Source organism: Oncorhynchus nerka, linkage group LG13 (genome assembly GCF_034236695.1).
Source record: "Oncorhynchus nerka isolate Pitt River linkage group LG13, Oner_Uvic_2.0, whole genome shotgun sequence".
NCBI classification, from domain to species: Eukaryota; Metazoa; Chordata; class Actinopteri; order Salmoniformes; family Salmonidae; genus Oncorhynchus; species Oncorhynchus nerka.
The window spans coordinates 88,292,574-88,309,437 of NC_088408.1; the positions used below are offsets into that span (position 1 = coordinate 88,292,574).

The 16,864-nt window shown below is 43.8% G+C and overlaps 1 protein-coding gene across 3 annotated transcripts in view; it reads right to left on the minus strand.

Annotated features, from left to right (window-relative positions):
- Positions 1–16,472, minus strand: part of LOC115140328 (protein Niban 2-like) — a 98,232-nt gene extending 81,760 nt beyond the window's left edge. For 2 of the 3 annotated variants that reach the window (XM_065026807.1, XM_065026806.1), the window contains exons 1-4: positions 16,175–16,472; positions 2,687–2,817; positions 387–515; positions 68–173 (exon numbers count right to left, since the gene is read on the minus strand). In XM_065026807.1, the coding sequence (XP_064882879.1) occupies positions 68–173; positions 387–515; positions 2,687–2,817; positions 16,175–16,229 (421 nt within the window). In that variant the 5' untranslated portion in view covers positions 16,230–16,472. The remainder of the gene's footprint in view (positions 1–67; positions 174–386; positions 516–2,686; positions 2,818–16,174) is intronic. The other variant, XM_029678660.2, reaches the window with a different exon arrangement.
- Between the last annotated feature and the right edge of the window lie 392 nt (positions 16,473–16,864).

Genomic DNA, 16,864 nt, shown 5'->3' on the forward strand with positions numbered 1-16,864 from the left:
TTCTCAATCCCAACATGTGCCTCACCCCCACCCCCTTCCCTGGTTCTCAGTCCCAACATGTTCTCACCAGGCAGGCTGTTGTTGAGCAGGTCCAGGTACTGATCCATTGAAGTCAGCACTTTGTACCCAGCACAGTTGATGTTTCCCTTGGGGTGAAGCCCTCTCTCGTGAGACTGACGGGGAACACAAGGACAAGGCAGATGTAATGCTCGATTGCATCTTTATCCCCAAATACTAAACTTGTTGACAATATGACATTTATGAGAATGAGCCTTGCAGATATAATACACATCTAGAACTCCATGTATATTACAGGGATTGACACATTTTATTAGCCAATTCACTAATACTGACAAATGCACCGTCATAATGAAGTCTTCCCTTACCACTTTGTTGTCATAGTAGTTGATAGTGTAGGAGTCAGGAACGAAGATGAAGTGGTTTCTCCATTTATTGTTCTCCTCCAGAAACTGGAACAGAGCTCCAGAGAAGATGGATCTATTCTCCAGAGGAACCTGAGTGGGCCGGACAGGGGAGTCTGTAAAAACCTTCTGATGACTGGCATCTAGGGACATCACCTCTTTGGTGGACTGGTCCATCTTCATGGACCAAGGACTGGCCTACTATTTAAAGCCTTGGAGTTCCTCTTGAAACATCAGGTATACTTACTACATTGCCATGTGGTACTACTGTCTGTGATGTCTCAAATGTAGTCTAGACACAGTATTTTTTTTTTTACCTTTATTTAACCAGGTAGGCTAGTTGAGAACAAGTTCTCATTTGCAACTGCGACCTGGCCAAGATAAAGCATAGCAGTGTGAACAGACAACACAGAGTTACACATGGAGTAAACAATTAACAAGTCAATAACACATAAAAAAAGGGGAGTCTATATACATTGTGTGCAAAAGGCATGAGGAGGTAGGCGAATAATTACAATTTAGCAGATTAACACTGGAGTGATAAATGATCAGATGGTCATGTACAGGTAGAGATATTGGTGTGCAAAAGAGCAGAAAAGTAAATAAATAAAAACAGTATGGTGATGAGGTAGGTAAAAATGGGTGGGCTATTTACCGATAGACTATGTACAGCTGCAGCGATCGGTTAGCTGCTCAGATAGCAGATGTTTGAAGTTGGTGAGGGAGATAAGTCTCCAACTTCAGTGTTGATGAATTTATCCAATCATTTGCCCATCAAGACAGCATTGTTGTTCTCAGGAAAACAGCCGACATTCCTCAAAAACCTCACTGACAATAAAACTGCAATCTCTTACACAGCCTCATGTAGTTAGCATTGTCAATGCAGCTGTAACGCCAGACAGAATGTAGCTAACGGTTTCTCTTTACGAGAGTGTTACGGGCCTTTAAAAACAGGGCAACAGGCTTAACACTGGACCCTCAGGAGAAGCCTAATAAAAGAGTTATACTAGGGGCTCGATTCAAACCATAGCGCTTATGTTCAGCATTAATGCGCTTACAGACTGGCTGAGGAAAGCATCAAAGGTTCTGGGAGTAGGGCGGCAGCTGGAAAAGTCTTGAACATTCCCTACGCATGGTTGAAAAACTTTTTTACGACAACATTCGAGCTGACAACCCGGGACCGCTGGGCACTACACACGGTAGGCAAATATTATTGCGGTTCAATTGCCGTTTAAATCAAATCAAATGTATTTATATAGCCCTTCGTACATCAGCTGTTATCTCAAAGTGCTGTACAGAAACCCAGCCTAAAACACCAAACAGCAAGCAATGCAGGTGTAGAAGCTCGGTGGCTAGGAAAAACTCTCTAGAAAGGCCAAAACCTAGGAAGAAACCTAGAGAGGAACCAGGCTATGTGGGGTGGCCAGTCCTCTTCTGGCTGTGCCGGGTGGAGATTATAACAGAACATGGCCAATATGTTCAAATGTTCATAAATGACCAGCATGGTCGAATAATAATAAGGCAGACCAGTTGAAACTGGAGCAGCAGCACAGTCAGGTGGACTGGGGACAGCAAGGAGTCATCATGTCAGGTAGTCCTGGGGCATGGTTTACAGTGGCCCATGTGCAAATCGCCTTTATAGAGCGGTTGAAATGTAAAGGTCATGTCTAATTGAGCCGACATGACAACGTTTACTGTGAATGCAGTCTCTGCTAAGGCGGGAACATTGCCTTTAAAATGTCCATCGTGCTACAAAGCAGATCTTCAGCGCTACGGATTTAAATCGAGCCCTAGGGTCCTCTGCAGTGACGTCACTCTCCCTAAAGTCAAATGTGGCAGTGGCTCAAGAAGTCACAAGATAAATTGTTGCTCCCTCCATTCGTAGCACGGTTGACTTGATACCTCAGGGACAGTGGCATCACACCATGGTAACTTGTACTTCACATCTGTTACACAAAGATGGAAATATCTCAATGCTCCTTGAATGATTCTCTCTGTAGCCTAGCACAGAACTCTAAACTACTGTTTACTCCTCTGGCATAAGTGGGAGTGGCAAGGACTTCTCATGCTGTAGCTACTATTATATCTGAACACACTTCAATCTTCAGAACAAACTGATATTGATATAGCGAAGCGAGTTTCTTCAGTTTCAACATAATGTGGGCAAAGTGTTCCAAATGTCAGAACTTCAGGTGTTATTCTGTCATCTTATCAGGGCAGAAACAGAGTAGAGGACAAGAGGAGTGGGGGAGAAAGTTAGTTACCTTGCGGTGCAGTAGCTGTGGCTGGGGCCCACCTCCTCCCTCGATGTCAAAGCGGACCTTGTTGAAAAGGGCCACTGCATACTGTTGCTCATACAGACGGCTAAACTCTCCAATCACCTCGCCTGTCCTGGCTGCGGGAGGAAGGAAGGACAAGGCTATATTAGGGGACGTGAAACACTCAGTGTTGAAGATATGGAGTCATGTCAGCTCTATTCATAACATTTCTACACTTCTATCGGAATGTTCTGTAATGCTACATCCCCGAACAGACCCGAGGTGTTGCAAATCTAACGTTGTATGACGACATTCCCGGTCAATAGGGATGTATTAGTTAGTGTATTCTTCATTCACGTGTTAAGTAACCGTCTGAATGCAAAGGGTCGCCTTTTTCCGGTTACCTCGATCACTATTTACTACGCTTAGCACAGTGTAAAGAAATAATTACCACATTTCACGTGGTCCTTTGTGTCCTTTATCAGAATGTCCACACGGCAGTGTTTGCATTACAGAGTTATCCTTCAGTTCAGCATTTCAATATTTTACCGAATGGAGTTGGCATGGAAACAAACCTAGCACACTATCAACCCGTTTGTGAAACTGAAAAGTCCCGACTTCAAAGTTACACCCGTGGGCCTTCAACAAACTAGTTTAGCACTCTGTTAGTGTGACTACGGGCCATTCTGGTTTAGACAAGGCTTACTTAGGTTTCTGGTGTTAACTTGGTCTCTTTATGTCTGTCTACCTCAGAGAGAACGGAATAAAGATAATCTGTTTGGTTTTTACCATCCCCTTTATTTAGAGAGAGTGGTGCTGTAAATGTAGCGTAGGGAGGAATGGTCTGCTGGCAGGGTGGAGGGAGACTGTAAACGTAGCGTAGGGAGGAATGGCCTGCTGGCAGGGTAGAGGGAGACTGTAAACGTAGCGTAGGGAGGAATGGCCTGCTGGCAGGGTAGAGGGAGACGGTAAACGTAGCGTAGGGAGGAATGGTCTGCTGGCAGGGTAGAGGGAGACTGTAAACGTAGCGTAGGGAGGAATGGCCTGCTGGCAGGGTAGAGGGAGACTGTAAACGTAGCGTAGGGAGGAATGGTCTGCTGGCAGGGTAGAGGGAGACTGTAAACGTAGCGTAGGGAGGAATGGCCTGCTGGCAGGGTAGAGGGAGACTGTAAACGTAGCGTAGGGAGGAATGGCCTGCTGGCAGGGTAGAGGGAGACTGTAAACGTAGCGTAGGGAGGAATGGCCTGCTGGCAGGGTAGAGGGAGACTGTAAACGTAGCGTAGGGAGGAATGGCCTGCTGGCAGGGTAGAGGGAGACAGTAAACGTAGCGTAGGGAGGAATGGCCTGCTGGCAGGGTAGAGGGAGACAGTAAACGTAGCGTAGGGAGGAATGGCCTGCTGGCAGGGTAGAGGGAGACAGTAAACGTAGCGTAGGGAGGAATGGCCTGCTGGCAGGGTAGAGGGAGACAGTAAACGTAGCGTAGGGAGGAATGGCCTGCTGGCAGGGTAGAGGGAGACTGTAAACGTAGCGTAGGGAGGAATGGCCTGCTGGCAGGGTAGAGGGAGACTCAAGCTCAGGGGTTCACCCTCTTCCAGAGAGAGAGTCAGGAGGGATAGCTGGAACCAGGCCAGGCGTAGGGGACAGAACAGCACCTGTGTTCCAGATGGCACTCTATTCCCTTAATAGTGCACTACTTTTACTCTGGTCAACATAGTGCAGTATATAGGGAACAGGGTGCCATTTGGGACGCACACCACAGCTTGGGTTCTCCCATCTACTGCTCTGTGGACCAATCATATTCTAATACCACATAAACCAACCCATAACCCTTCAGGACACAGCTGCAAACCATCCTTATCTACACTCTGTGGATTATTCAGTATACCAGTATACCAGAGTGCTTACAAACAAGGGTGAATAGGTCAGTGATCTACAGTACATACATCAAACTATAATTTCAAAATATGTATTTTTCATACAGCACTTCTACAGGAAATATTCTAATGTTCGAAAATTGTAATTATAACTGGAGCAGAGATCATCTTCCTCTGATCCCATCTGTTCTGCATTGCAGTTATGAAATGTTTATTTTACTGGGAGAGTAGAGGTGGTTGGGGGAAAAAATGATGAGAGATAGCAGATCAGATCAGATTAGCTTTCTAAAGACTGTAATTGAAGCCTCTGGTAAATCCATAAGGCAGTCAGTCAAAGAGTCTGGGGGGACTTGAGTCATAGGACCAAAGAAACAATCACTCAATGGATCTAATGGCTGATTTCATTTCTATAAACTGGACTAAAGAATTATGCTAAGGAACTAAGTCATGGGGAGGGATAACAGGCGGCAGATCACCATCGTGTGTTGTTCACGATTATTAACATGTAGGAGAGACAGGAGAACAGTACAGTCCACCATGAGCCACTCCCCATGGCCTTGAAACATAAACCTTCCATAACATCTACAACTCTTACATTCCACTTTCAGTCCATCCTTTGTGCTCCCACTGCCTCAAGAGTGGATCTAGCAGAGACGTTTAGGGAAGCCATTCATAGCTGCATCACTGTTAGTGTAGTGACACACAAACCATCCTGAACAAACAGAGTACAAAACTGCACATTGCTGCACCACTCCCAGGTAGCACAAATCCATCCAGTCACCAGACATATGGTATCTCAATGTCATTTCCATCTGAAAGGACCCATGAGCACCAACAAGCAAAGTTCAAGCCTAGCATGTCAAATGAAAATAAACATTTTAAAAAATGACTTGAGGCATATATTTCTGGGGGGGGGGTTGTCAAATGCTGTGTAAATTGTTAAAAGGTAGTCCTTGTGCATAGAGTTGTATGGTTTGTTTAACTTTGCAAATCAATGGTCTTTGATTGGCATACATTTTAAGTGAGAAAAAAAATTAAGAGTCTCAGCGTATTTCCGTTACTATTGAATTTCCCTTAACTCAACTATCCCACAGATTCTGCAGCATCTGTGTTTGTGACAGCTATTCAGTCTCACGTAGTTCACCTCCTTTATGTAGCGAGTCTAATGCACCAACTTTCCTGCAGTAAAATGAAGTCTAAGAATAAAACAGACAAGTCACTAAATGTTGTTCAATTAAGCATAGAGTGATCTGTGAGGGTTGAATAGCCAGAGGTGGTAATATTGGACAGAAATAAGATGACATTCTGAGGAATGTCTTGGCAGTGGTGGGCCAGCTGGCCGACTTGGAAGGAAGTGTCTGTGGAATGTAACCTTAATAAGAAAGCTCAGTCAGGGAGGAAAGAGTAAGTCCAGTGTCTTCATCACAGTGCCACTAAACGTAACAAAACCTGGAAATGAGTTCAATGGTTATGGTCCCATTAAAGGCTGAGCGATGTTTGAACTGTTCCTGATGAAAAGCTTAACCAGGGAGCTAGGAGAGAGAGAGGGGGCCTGGGTCTCAATGTTGGCCGAGCAAACCCTTCACTCACTGACAGTGTGACAATCAAATTCGTCCTATGTTGGGAGTGTGGAAAATAGTCACTTTTGAGAGCTTGTGACAGGCCTGAGGAGTACAAACCACAAGATATGTGTTTGTACGTCACTTGATTGAGTCACAGACGTGTCATGTTTGAGATGGGTGGCACAAGAATAGATATCCTGATGAAATCAGACGAACAGACAGGCAGTGTTAATCCCGACTATTATGATTGTAACAAGGTAACACAAAGAGCGCTCTGTGTGACTTTGGCAGACTTGATAAACACTACAGAGATTCACAGTGAGGTGTGAGTGGTTGGTTTGGCGGCATGACACAGCTGACATACTCCCAACACGGTCCTTTGAGTTACTCTGTTGTTTTGAAGGGAGGCATGATCACATGGTGACAGGAACCAATGGACCTCTTGAGCAAAGAAAAACATGTATTCATCTCAGTCCATTATGCTTAGTAGACAGCATGAAGGAGCTGAACTGGCAGATAACACAGTCCCTGTTCAACTGGCCTCAACTGCCTTTCAGGCTACACTTGAATAAACTTCCCTGCAATGCATGTTCTGTGAAGGAACGTCTGGTTCAACTGAGAACTTCTCTGACGAAGCAGCCAACTCTCCGACCTTGTGTCTGTTGACGCTGTTCCCAAACTTCAGCAGAATCAAAAATGGAAAATAAACTTTCCAGCCTCATATTGTGTGAAAACTGGCATACAGTATCATGGGCCTCAAAGTTGACAAGACCGGTTTCATAATCCCCAACTCCCCTGTGTCCTAGAGGTCTGGAGATTGAGTGGGGGAAACGTGATGTTCAGATGGGTTGGGGGTTCAGATGGGTGAGGGTTCTTTCTTTATGTAGTTAGGACTGTGGGCTGATGGAGTGTCTCTCTGTCAGTGGTGAGGGGGAGGAAGGCAGGGAAGGAGGTGCTGACTGGGCATGAGGGGCCATGTGGGGGAAGACAGCAACAGCTCTCAAGAACAGAGGGAAGACATGGAAGAACAAAATGAGCTGAAAGAGCACGCACAAAAACACTCGATACAGGCCCGTGTCCTAAAATGACACCCTATCGCCTTTATAATGCACTATATAGTAGGGAGGGCAATTGATAATTAGATGCCGATACAATATTTACTGCAATTCTCTTGATTCTATATTTAATTGCAATTTGATGTCCCAAATGTATTTCTCACTATGTCTGCTGCAGAGAGACAGCATGAAAAAATGAGTTTCGGTCAGGGAAGTAAAAAAAAAGTACTGAAAACATGTTTTGCTGTCAATTTTAAAGAAAAGATGTAGAACAAGTTATAGGATGAAAAATACCTGAGTTTTGGTGCAGGTACAGCCAACTAGCACTAGATAACGCTGCTTATCAACAACAAATAATTCCTATAACATTGTTTAAAAAATAATACCGCAATATTATATACTCCCCCCCCCATGGGCTCTGGTCAAAAGTAACTCTATATTGGAGACGCAAGCCGTTTGACAGGAGATGAGTCATCAGACCCAGATAATCCATGGTGTACTCACTGTCATCATTACTCACTGATGTAGATGGTAGAGCGATAGGACAAGGATCACTGCTAAATGTACGGTCTTCTACTGTATATACACTGAGTAAATGTACGGTCTTCTACTGTATATACACTGAGTAAATGGGCTCGAGGTAAAACAGTGACACGTGTCAGCATACATTGCTATAATGCGTTTGATATAAAGAGGGCCAGTATATGGTTCTGGAGCGGCATTATACAGGACTGGCGACTAACCAAATGAGGCACAAAATACCAATTAAAGTGGACCAAGAGGGCCCCAATTCAAATCACACATAATTCAGTCAGATACAATATGCTTTAGTGCACAGACTGAAGAGCATCCATCCTTCTGTGCAAGTGTACAGCCTGGCTACTACAGGGAGTTGATGGGGATACATTATTTCGTGTTTTAGGTAGGAAGTCCAGGTCAATGTTGTGTGTATAGTATACTACAAGGTTGATCTCTACACCGCTGTCAAGCAGTAACATCGGGGTCAATAGGTCAGCGCCCTATTAGCCTCCTTTATGTGCCCTTACATCCACTTTGATGGAGAAGAACTGATAGAAGAGCTGAAGAGACAGGTGAGTATCTGAAGTCCCATCTGCACAGGACACTAGTATTGCTATAGAACGTCGGTTATGTAATTATTACCCCAGCATGTCTGTTTTTCCAGAAGGCGATTCCGACGGGATTCGTTTTACCGAACTGCCCGTCATTATTTTTTTCCCTCATTCACAATTGACCATTATGACGGAATCCTGGAGGCTCTTCTAGGTGTGAAGATATTTAATATGTCTAGGGACATCCTAATATTGGCCTAATGGCCTTCAGTTCGGAGAAAGTCCAAATAATAATGCATATCAATAAGAACCGTAAACCGTAACCTACGCAGATATTTAATTAACTGACATTTGTCAATGTATCAATTCATTGACACGATATCATCCACCTCATATTTTAAAAGAGAAGAATGGCACTAGGAAGGTTGATATATTACAGAACAGATCGTTCATCTATAGGCTATGTGCATAGCACTTTGTTTTAAGCATCAATTTGTTCTTAACCAAACTGAGTGCAGCACCTGTTCAACTGACCCCTCCTGTCTCAGCCTCCAGTATTTATGCTGCATTAGTTTATGTGTCGGGGGGCTAGGGTCAGTTTGTTATATCTGGAGTACTTCTCCTGTCCTATTCGGTGTCCTGTGTGAATCTAAGTGTGCGTTCTCTAATTCTCTCCTTCTCTCTTTCTTTCTCTCTCTCGGAGGACCTGAGCCCTAGGACCATGTCCCAGGACTACCTGACATGATGACTCCTTGCTGTCCCCAGTCCACCTGGCCATGCTGCTGCTCCAGTTTCAACTGTTCTGCCTTACTATTATTCAACCATGCTGGTCATTTATGAACATTTGAACATCTTGGCCACGTTCTGTTATAATCTCCACCCGGCACAGCCAGAAGAGGACTGGCCACCCCACATATGCTCTCTCTAATTCTCTCTTTCTTTCTCTCTCTCTCGGAGGACCTGAGCCCTAGGACCGTGCCCCAGGACTCCCTGACATGATGACTCCTTGCTGTCCCCAGTCCACCTGACTGTGCTGCTGCTCCAGTTTCAACTGTTCTGCCTTATTATTATTCGACCATGCTGGTCATTTATGAACATTTGAACATCTTGGTCATGTTCTGTTATAATCTCTACCCGGCACAGCCAGAAGAGGACTGGCCACCCCACATAGCCTGGTTCCTCTCTAGGTTTCTTCCTAGGTTTTGGCCTTTCTAGGGAGTTTTTCCTAGCCACCGTGCTTTTACACCTGCATTGTTTGCTGTTTGGGGTTTTAGGCTGGGTTTCTGTACAGCACTTTGAGATATCAGCTGATGTACGAAGGGCTATATAAATAAATTTGATTTGATTTGATTTGAACTGTAATATCCCTCAAAACACAGGGATAACTATTCACACAGGTTAAGTATCATCGGAGTATCCCCCAGTAAAACGTATCCTGTCCGAATAGAGCTAAAGCTGCGTTACTGTGAGTCTAGCTGACACTGTGTTGTGGTGTTCATTCATTTGGAGTGTTGTCATGTCCCAGCCTAGGATAATTGTCTTGGGGGCCTCAACAGTGCTGAGTCTGGGTAACAGAAGGGTTTCTGCATACCATCCTGTCCTGTTCCAATGCCTCACTGGAGAAGGCTGGTCTCAAAAGGCACTCTATTCCCTATATACACACACACACACACACACAAAACACACCACACTGCTTTAGACCAGAACAATTCTTTAGCAACCACAGCTTAACTAAAGAAGTTGGTGGATTTTATGTAAAGTGCATGTTCTACACACTACCTGTCAAAAGTTTTAGAACACCTATTCATTTAAGGGTTTCTTTTTTTTTTTTTTTTTGCATTTTCTACATTTTAGAATGATAGTATAGATATCAAAAGAATCATATAGTAAGCAAAAGTTAAACATATCAAAATGTGTTATATTTGAAATTCTTCAAAATAGCCACCCTTTGCCTTGATGACAGCTTTGCACACTCATGGCACTCTCTCAACCAACTTCACCTGGAATGCTTTTCCAACAGTCTTGAAGGAGTTACCACATATGCTGAGCACTTGTTGGCTGCTTTTCCTTCACACTGTGATCCAACTCATCCCAAACCATCTCAATTTGGTTGAGGTCAGGTGATTGTGGAGGTCAGGTCATCTGATGCAGCACTCCACTCTCTTTGGTCAAACAGCCCTTACACAGCCTGGCGGTGTGTTGGGTCATTGTGCTGTTGAAAAACAAACGATAGTGGGACTAAGCCCAAACCAGATGGGATGGTGTATCGCTGCAGAATGCTGTGGTAGCCATGCTGGTTAAGTGTGCCTTGAATTCTAAATAAATCAGACAGTGTCACCAGCAAAGCACCACCACACCTCCTCCTCCATGCTTTACGGTGGGAAATACACATGCGGAGACCATCCAGTCACCCACATCGCGTCTCACAAAGACACAGTGGTTGGAAACAAAAATCTCAAATTTGGACTCCAGACCAAAGGACACATTTCCAGTCTAATGTCCATTGCTCGTGTTTCTTGGTCCAAGCAAATATCTTCTTATTATTGGTGTCCTTTAGTAGTTGTTTCTTTGCAGCAATTCGACCATGAAGGCCTGATTCACAGTCTCCGCTGAACAGTTGATGTTGAGATGTGCCTGTTACTTGAACTTTGTGAAGCATTTACTTGGGCTGCAATTTCTGAGGCTGGTAACTCTAATGAACTCATCCTCTGCAGCAGAGGTAACTCTGGGTCATCCTTTCCTGTGGCGGACCTCATGAGAGCCAGTTTCATCTGTATTTTTGGACGCCGATTTTTTTTTTTACAACTTTATTTAACGAGGCAAGTCAGTTAAGAACACATTCTTATTTTCATTGACGGCCTAGGAACGGTGGGTTAACTGCCTTGTTCAGGGGCAGAACAACAGATTTTTACCTTGTCAGCTCAGGGATTCAATCGTGCAACCTTACGGTTAACTAGTCTACTCTAACCACCTGCCTCACGAGGAGCCTGCCTGTTACGCGAATGCAGTAAGAAGCCAAGGTAAGTTGCTAGCTAACATTAAACGTATAAAAAAAATCTATCATAATCACTAGTTATAACTACACATGGTTGATGATATTACTAGTTTGATGATATTACTAGTTTATCTAGCTTGTCCTGCTTTGCATATAATCTATGCAGTGCACATTCGTGAAAAAGGACTGTCGTTGCTCCAACGTGTACCTAACCATAAACATCAATGCCTTTCTTAAAATCAATACACAGAAGTATATATTTTTAAACCTGCACATTTGGCTAAAAGAAAGGTTAGCAGGCAATATTAACCAGGTGAAATTGTGTCACTTCTCTTGCGTTCATTGCACGCAGAGTCAGGGTATATGCAACAGTTTGGGCGCCTGGCTCACTGCGAACTAATTTGCCAGAATTTTACGTAATTATCACATACCATTGAAGGTTGTGCAATGTAACAGCAATATTTAGACTTAGGGATGCCACCCGGTTTTGGAAATGATAGGTCATTAATATGGTCGAATCCAGAAACTAAGGCTTGTATTGCTGTGTGTTATTAAGTTATAATTAAGTCTATGATTTGATAGAGCAGTCTGACTGAGCGATGGTAGGCACCAGCAGGCTCGTAAGCATTCATTCAAACAGCACTTTCGTGTGTTTGGCCAGCAGCTCTTCGCAATGCTTCAAGCTTTGCACTGTTTATGACTTCAAGCCTATCAACTCCCGAGATTAGGCTGGTGTAACCGATGTGAAATGTCTAGCTAGTTAGCAGGGTGCGCGCTAATAGCGTTTCAAACGTCACACGCTCAGAGACTTGGAGTGGTTGTTCACCTTGCTCTGCATGGGTAACGCTGCTTCGAGGGTGGCCGTTGTCGATGTGTTCCTGGTTCGAGCCCAGGTAGCGGCGAGGACAGGGATGGAAGCTATAATGTTACACTGGCAATACTTAAGTGCCGATAAGAACATCCAATAGTCAAAGGTATATTCAATACAAATGGTAGAGAGAGAAATAGTCCTATAATTCCTATAATAACTACAACGTCTTACCTGGGAATATTGAAGACTCATGTTAAAAGGAACCACCATATGTTCTCATGTTCTGAGCAAGGAACTTAAACGTTAGCTTTCTTACATGGCACATATTGCACTTTTACTTTCTTCTCCAACACTTTGCTTTTGCATTATTTATTTAAAGCTAAATTGATTTTATTTATGTATTAGAATTAAGTTATAATGTTATTCATAGTTTTTATGTCTTCACTATCACTCTACAACATAGAAAATAATAAAAAAGAAAAAAAGAAAAGAAAAACCCTTTAAGGAGTAGGTGTTCCAAAACTTTTGACCGGTAATGTAGCGAACTGTGGGGAAATATTGAATTCAAGTTTTTTTTTTTATTAACTCTGTCTTCCACAGACAAATATAATCAATTATTTCTCAGGGCACCACAGAGCTTTAGAAAAATATTCCAATGGGATAGTCCCATAGACTGACTCACACACTTACACCCTACTGCCAACAAAAGCAGAGGGAGAGTGTTTTAATGTTTGATTTAATGTGTGTAATGGCATAAACAGGGTAAACGGGCCCTGACGGGATTAGCCTAGATGTGTTGGACCATGTTGCCAGTGAGATAATAGCTAACCCATGGGTGTTTCTGCTACCTGTTCTTTCAAACAGACCTCTGTCCTCAAAAGGGTGTGGGTTGTTGAGTGAATGAGTGAGAAGTGCCCCGCCTCGCCAGGCCACGCAAAACCTCCCTTTTAGCAGCCCACCACTCCCCACAGTGAAACCCGACAACAACCCTGCCTCTTTCTGCCACAAGGAAACATTGTACATTAGCATTTCTGGTATTCCAGCCCACACCCACTGACCAGTGATTCACAAGTTACTTACAAGGACATACTCCTGAACATGCCACCAACTAAACAAAGTGAACACAATCTAAAACAGGAAAGGAATGGTTAGTGGTGACCTCTTTCGAGAGATTACTGAAGACAACAATAGTCATGACATTCAGTATTGAACACACAGAGACAGAGAGACACACACACACACAATGAACACTTCAGGGCTTGAAAGAATACCTTGGCGTCTTCAGGCCTTTGACACCCAGTACCCTAGAGCCTAGGAGACTACATGCAGCCCAAGGTCAGAGTTTCCCAAGGCCCAGTCAGAGTTTCCCCAGTCACAGGCACACATGCTTTTTTCATGCATTCCTGCAATTCCACTTATGATACACAAGTCTCTGGATTGGCTGGCCAAGACATTAAAAGTATCACTTCAAATCCTACAACATTGCTGCCTGGTTTCCCTCTTATCTGCAAGGACCACTCCCTCAGATATTTCCCTGATCAAGGTATAGGGGAAGGTTTCCCCATCCTTCAGATTTTCACTGGTAGTTCTTCATATTGATTTATATTGCCTGCAGCTTTTCTTATGAAAATGTCCATAGAACGGGAATGCTGGAACCGATTTTGATACCGGACAGTAAAATGCTCTGTGCCTGAAACCAGTGAGGTTCATCTTCGGGTGAAGATGCTTTAAATACTCAATGAAAAACATAAACATTGATGTGTTAAGCTAATCATTGATACTGAACGTCAATGTTGGGAGCATACAATCACTCATATAGCCCACCACACCCTCCTAAATCCCTACGTCTTATTCCACTATGATCAAGGCCCATCCTCTCCACTGCCAGACTGGACACGTTTCTACAGGCACATCCATGAAACTGTCATATAGCCTGCTGCACAAGAGCCTAATCAGACAGTCAGATAAAACTCAGTTCGTATGCTCATCCTGGCCACAGCCTGGCCTATGGTTTTCACACAGCTAAAGAACAATTCATTTACAGTCTCAGAAAAAATACAAACATAAATGTAGAGCAGGTAGAGATCTTCAACTTCCTCAGTGTCCACCTCACTAAGGATCCATCATGGTCCACAACACACACTAACACAGTCATAACATCTCTTCCCCCTCAGGAGCATGAAAAGATGTGTCAGATTCTGAAAAAGTTCTACAGCTGCACCATTGAGCGCATCCTGGCTGGCTGCATCACCACTTGGTACAGCAACTGCTTGACATCTGACCACAAGGCGTTACAGGGGGTAGTGCGTACGGCCCAGTACATCACTGGGGCAGAGCTCCCTGCCATCCAGGACCTCTATACCAGGCAGTGTCATAGGAAGGCCCTAAAAATAGTCAGACTCGATCCGTTATCTCTGCTACTGAATGGCATACAGTACCGATGCACCAAGTCTCAAACCAACAGGACACTGAACAGCTTCTAACCTTAAACCATAAGACTGCTAAATAGTTAGCTATTGGTTAACTATTTAACTAACTTTGACTCAAAGACACTGCTGCTATGGTTTATCATTGTCACTTTATCCCTAGTTATATGTACATATCTACCTCAATTACCCCATACCCCTACACGTCAACTCAGTACTGGTAGCCCTTGTATATAGCCATGTTATTACCTCATACCCCTGCACATCAACTCAGTACTGGTAGCCCTTGTATATAGCCATGTTATTACCTCATACGCCTGCACATCCACTCAGTACTGGTAGCCCTTGTATATAGCCATGTTATTACCTCATACCCCTGCACATCCACTCAGTACTGGTACCCTTTGTATATAGCCATGTTATTACCTCATACCCCTGCACATCCACTCAGTACTGGTACCCTTTGTATATAGCCATGTTATTACCTCATACCCCTGCACATCCACTCAGTACTGGTACCCTTTGTATATAGCCATGTAATTACCTCATACCCCTGCACATCCACTCAGTACTGGTACCCTATGTATATAGCCATGTTATTACCTCATACCCCAGCACATCCACTCAGTACTGGTACCCTTTGTATATAGCCATGTTATTACCTCATACCCCTGCACATCCACTCAGTACTGGTACCCTTTGTATATAGCCATGTTATTACCTCATACCCCTGCACATCCACTCAGTACTGGTACCCTTTGTATATAGCCATGTTATTACCTCATACCCCTGCACATCCACTCAGTACTGGTACCCTTTGTATATAGCCATGTTATTACCTCATACCCCTGCACATCCACTCAGTACTGGTACCCTTTGTATATAGCCATGTTATTACCTCATACCCCTGCACATCCACTCAGTACTGGTACCCTTTGTATATAGCCATGTTATTACCTCATACCCCTGCACATCCACTCAGTACTGGTACCCTATGTATATAGCCATGTTATTACCTCATACCCCTGCACATCCACTCAGTACTGGTACCCTATGTATATAGCCATGTTATTGTTTTACTTTTCTATTATTTCTCTATTTCCTCTCTCTGCGTTGTTGGGAAGGGCACCTAATACTATAACTGTTAGTCCACACCTGTTGTTTACAAAACATGTGACAAATACAACAAAACATTTTTGGGAAGAAAGTAACAACTTTCCCCCTCCCTAAGCCACGCCTCTGTGTTTTACCCCAATCATGTTCTGTTCAGGACTAGGCTATATGTGGTAATACTACATTGTGGGAACTGGACTGGAAATTGAATGGATGGAATTACTTCCTAGATGACAGAAACGAACGATGTAGGCTACCTCTGGCTCTTCATGCGGGCACCCCAGGGAACTACAGTGTTTCCCTTCAGTGCAACATTAAATTGTTAGCAACATTGACGTTGAAGGCTACTGTTCAGTTTCACAGTTCTTATTCACCCATTTATGATCCGTCGCCGCCTACACACACACGAGAGATGCGTTACTGTGGTAAAGGCAAACATTGACAAAATCCCAACCCGCCCACTCACCTGTAAGGATCTCCTGCTTGCCCTCAAACAGGTGGCTCGAAATCACGTCTCCCACAGCGACAAAATGCAACTTCGCTTTTACCACAGTAACGCATCAGGGTGTGTAATCCCAACCCACTCACCTGTAATGATCTCCCGTTTGCCCTCATCCAGGTGGCTCGAAATCACGTCTCCCATAGCGACAAATACAACTTAATCCAATGACAACTCTCCCGTTCTTTTCAAATGCAAATTGAACACACAAATCTACCAACACAGAAACAAATTAACACAGCAACAACTTTGAACACTGGTGCCTCCTTCGCACCCTTAGCTAAACCGCCAACATAACGTGATTAGTGTGATTGGAGTACGAGCGGGAAAGAGCAGAGTTGAGCACAAGGCTGCAGTCTATTATTTCGCATTGAGAGAGTAAGGGAGACACACCCTCAATGTGAGTTCATATGCCAGTGAGGGGATTTGATTAATGCCCCGGGTGAACCGGGTTTGCGTTGATTCAATTCGTTTTGGAACAGTGCTTCCTCCCGGGCGTGATGGCTAAGGTTAAGCACGTGGAGTAATGAGTAACGTCAGTATAACATTATGCAAATCATTGGTAGGATTCTGTTTTCACATGCGGAAGTTGTTTTATTTAGATAAAATGGCTTGATCTGGCTTTCCAATTAAAACTAGTTTAAAAATGCAAACATATGCCTATATTTTTGGAAACGAGATGTATATTTCTGAACGATGCATCTTTCTGCCTTGTAGCATACGCTATTGTTCGATTTGAGATGGGCGCTCCTCCCTCGCAGATTTGTCCCGTTCAAGTT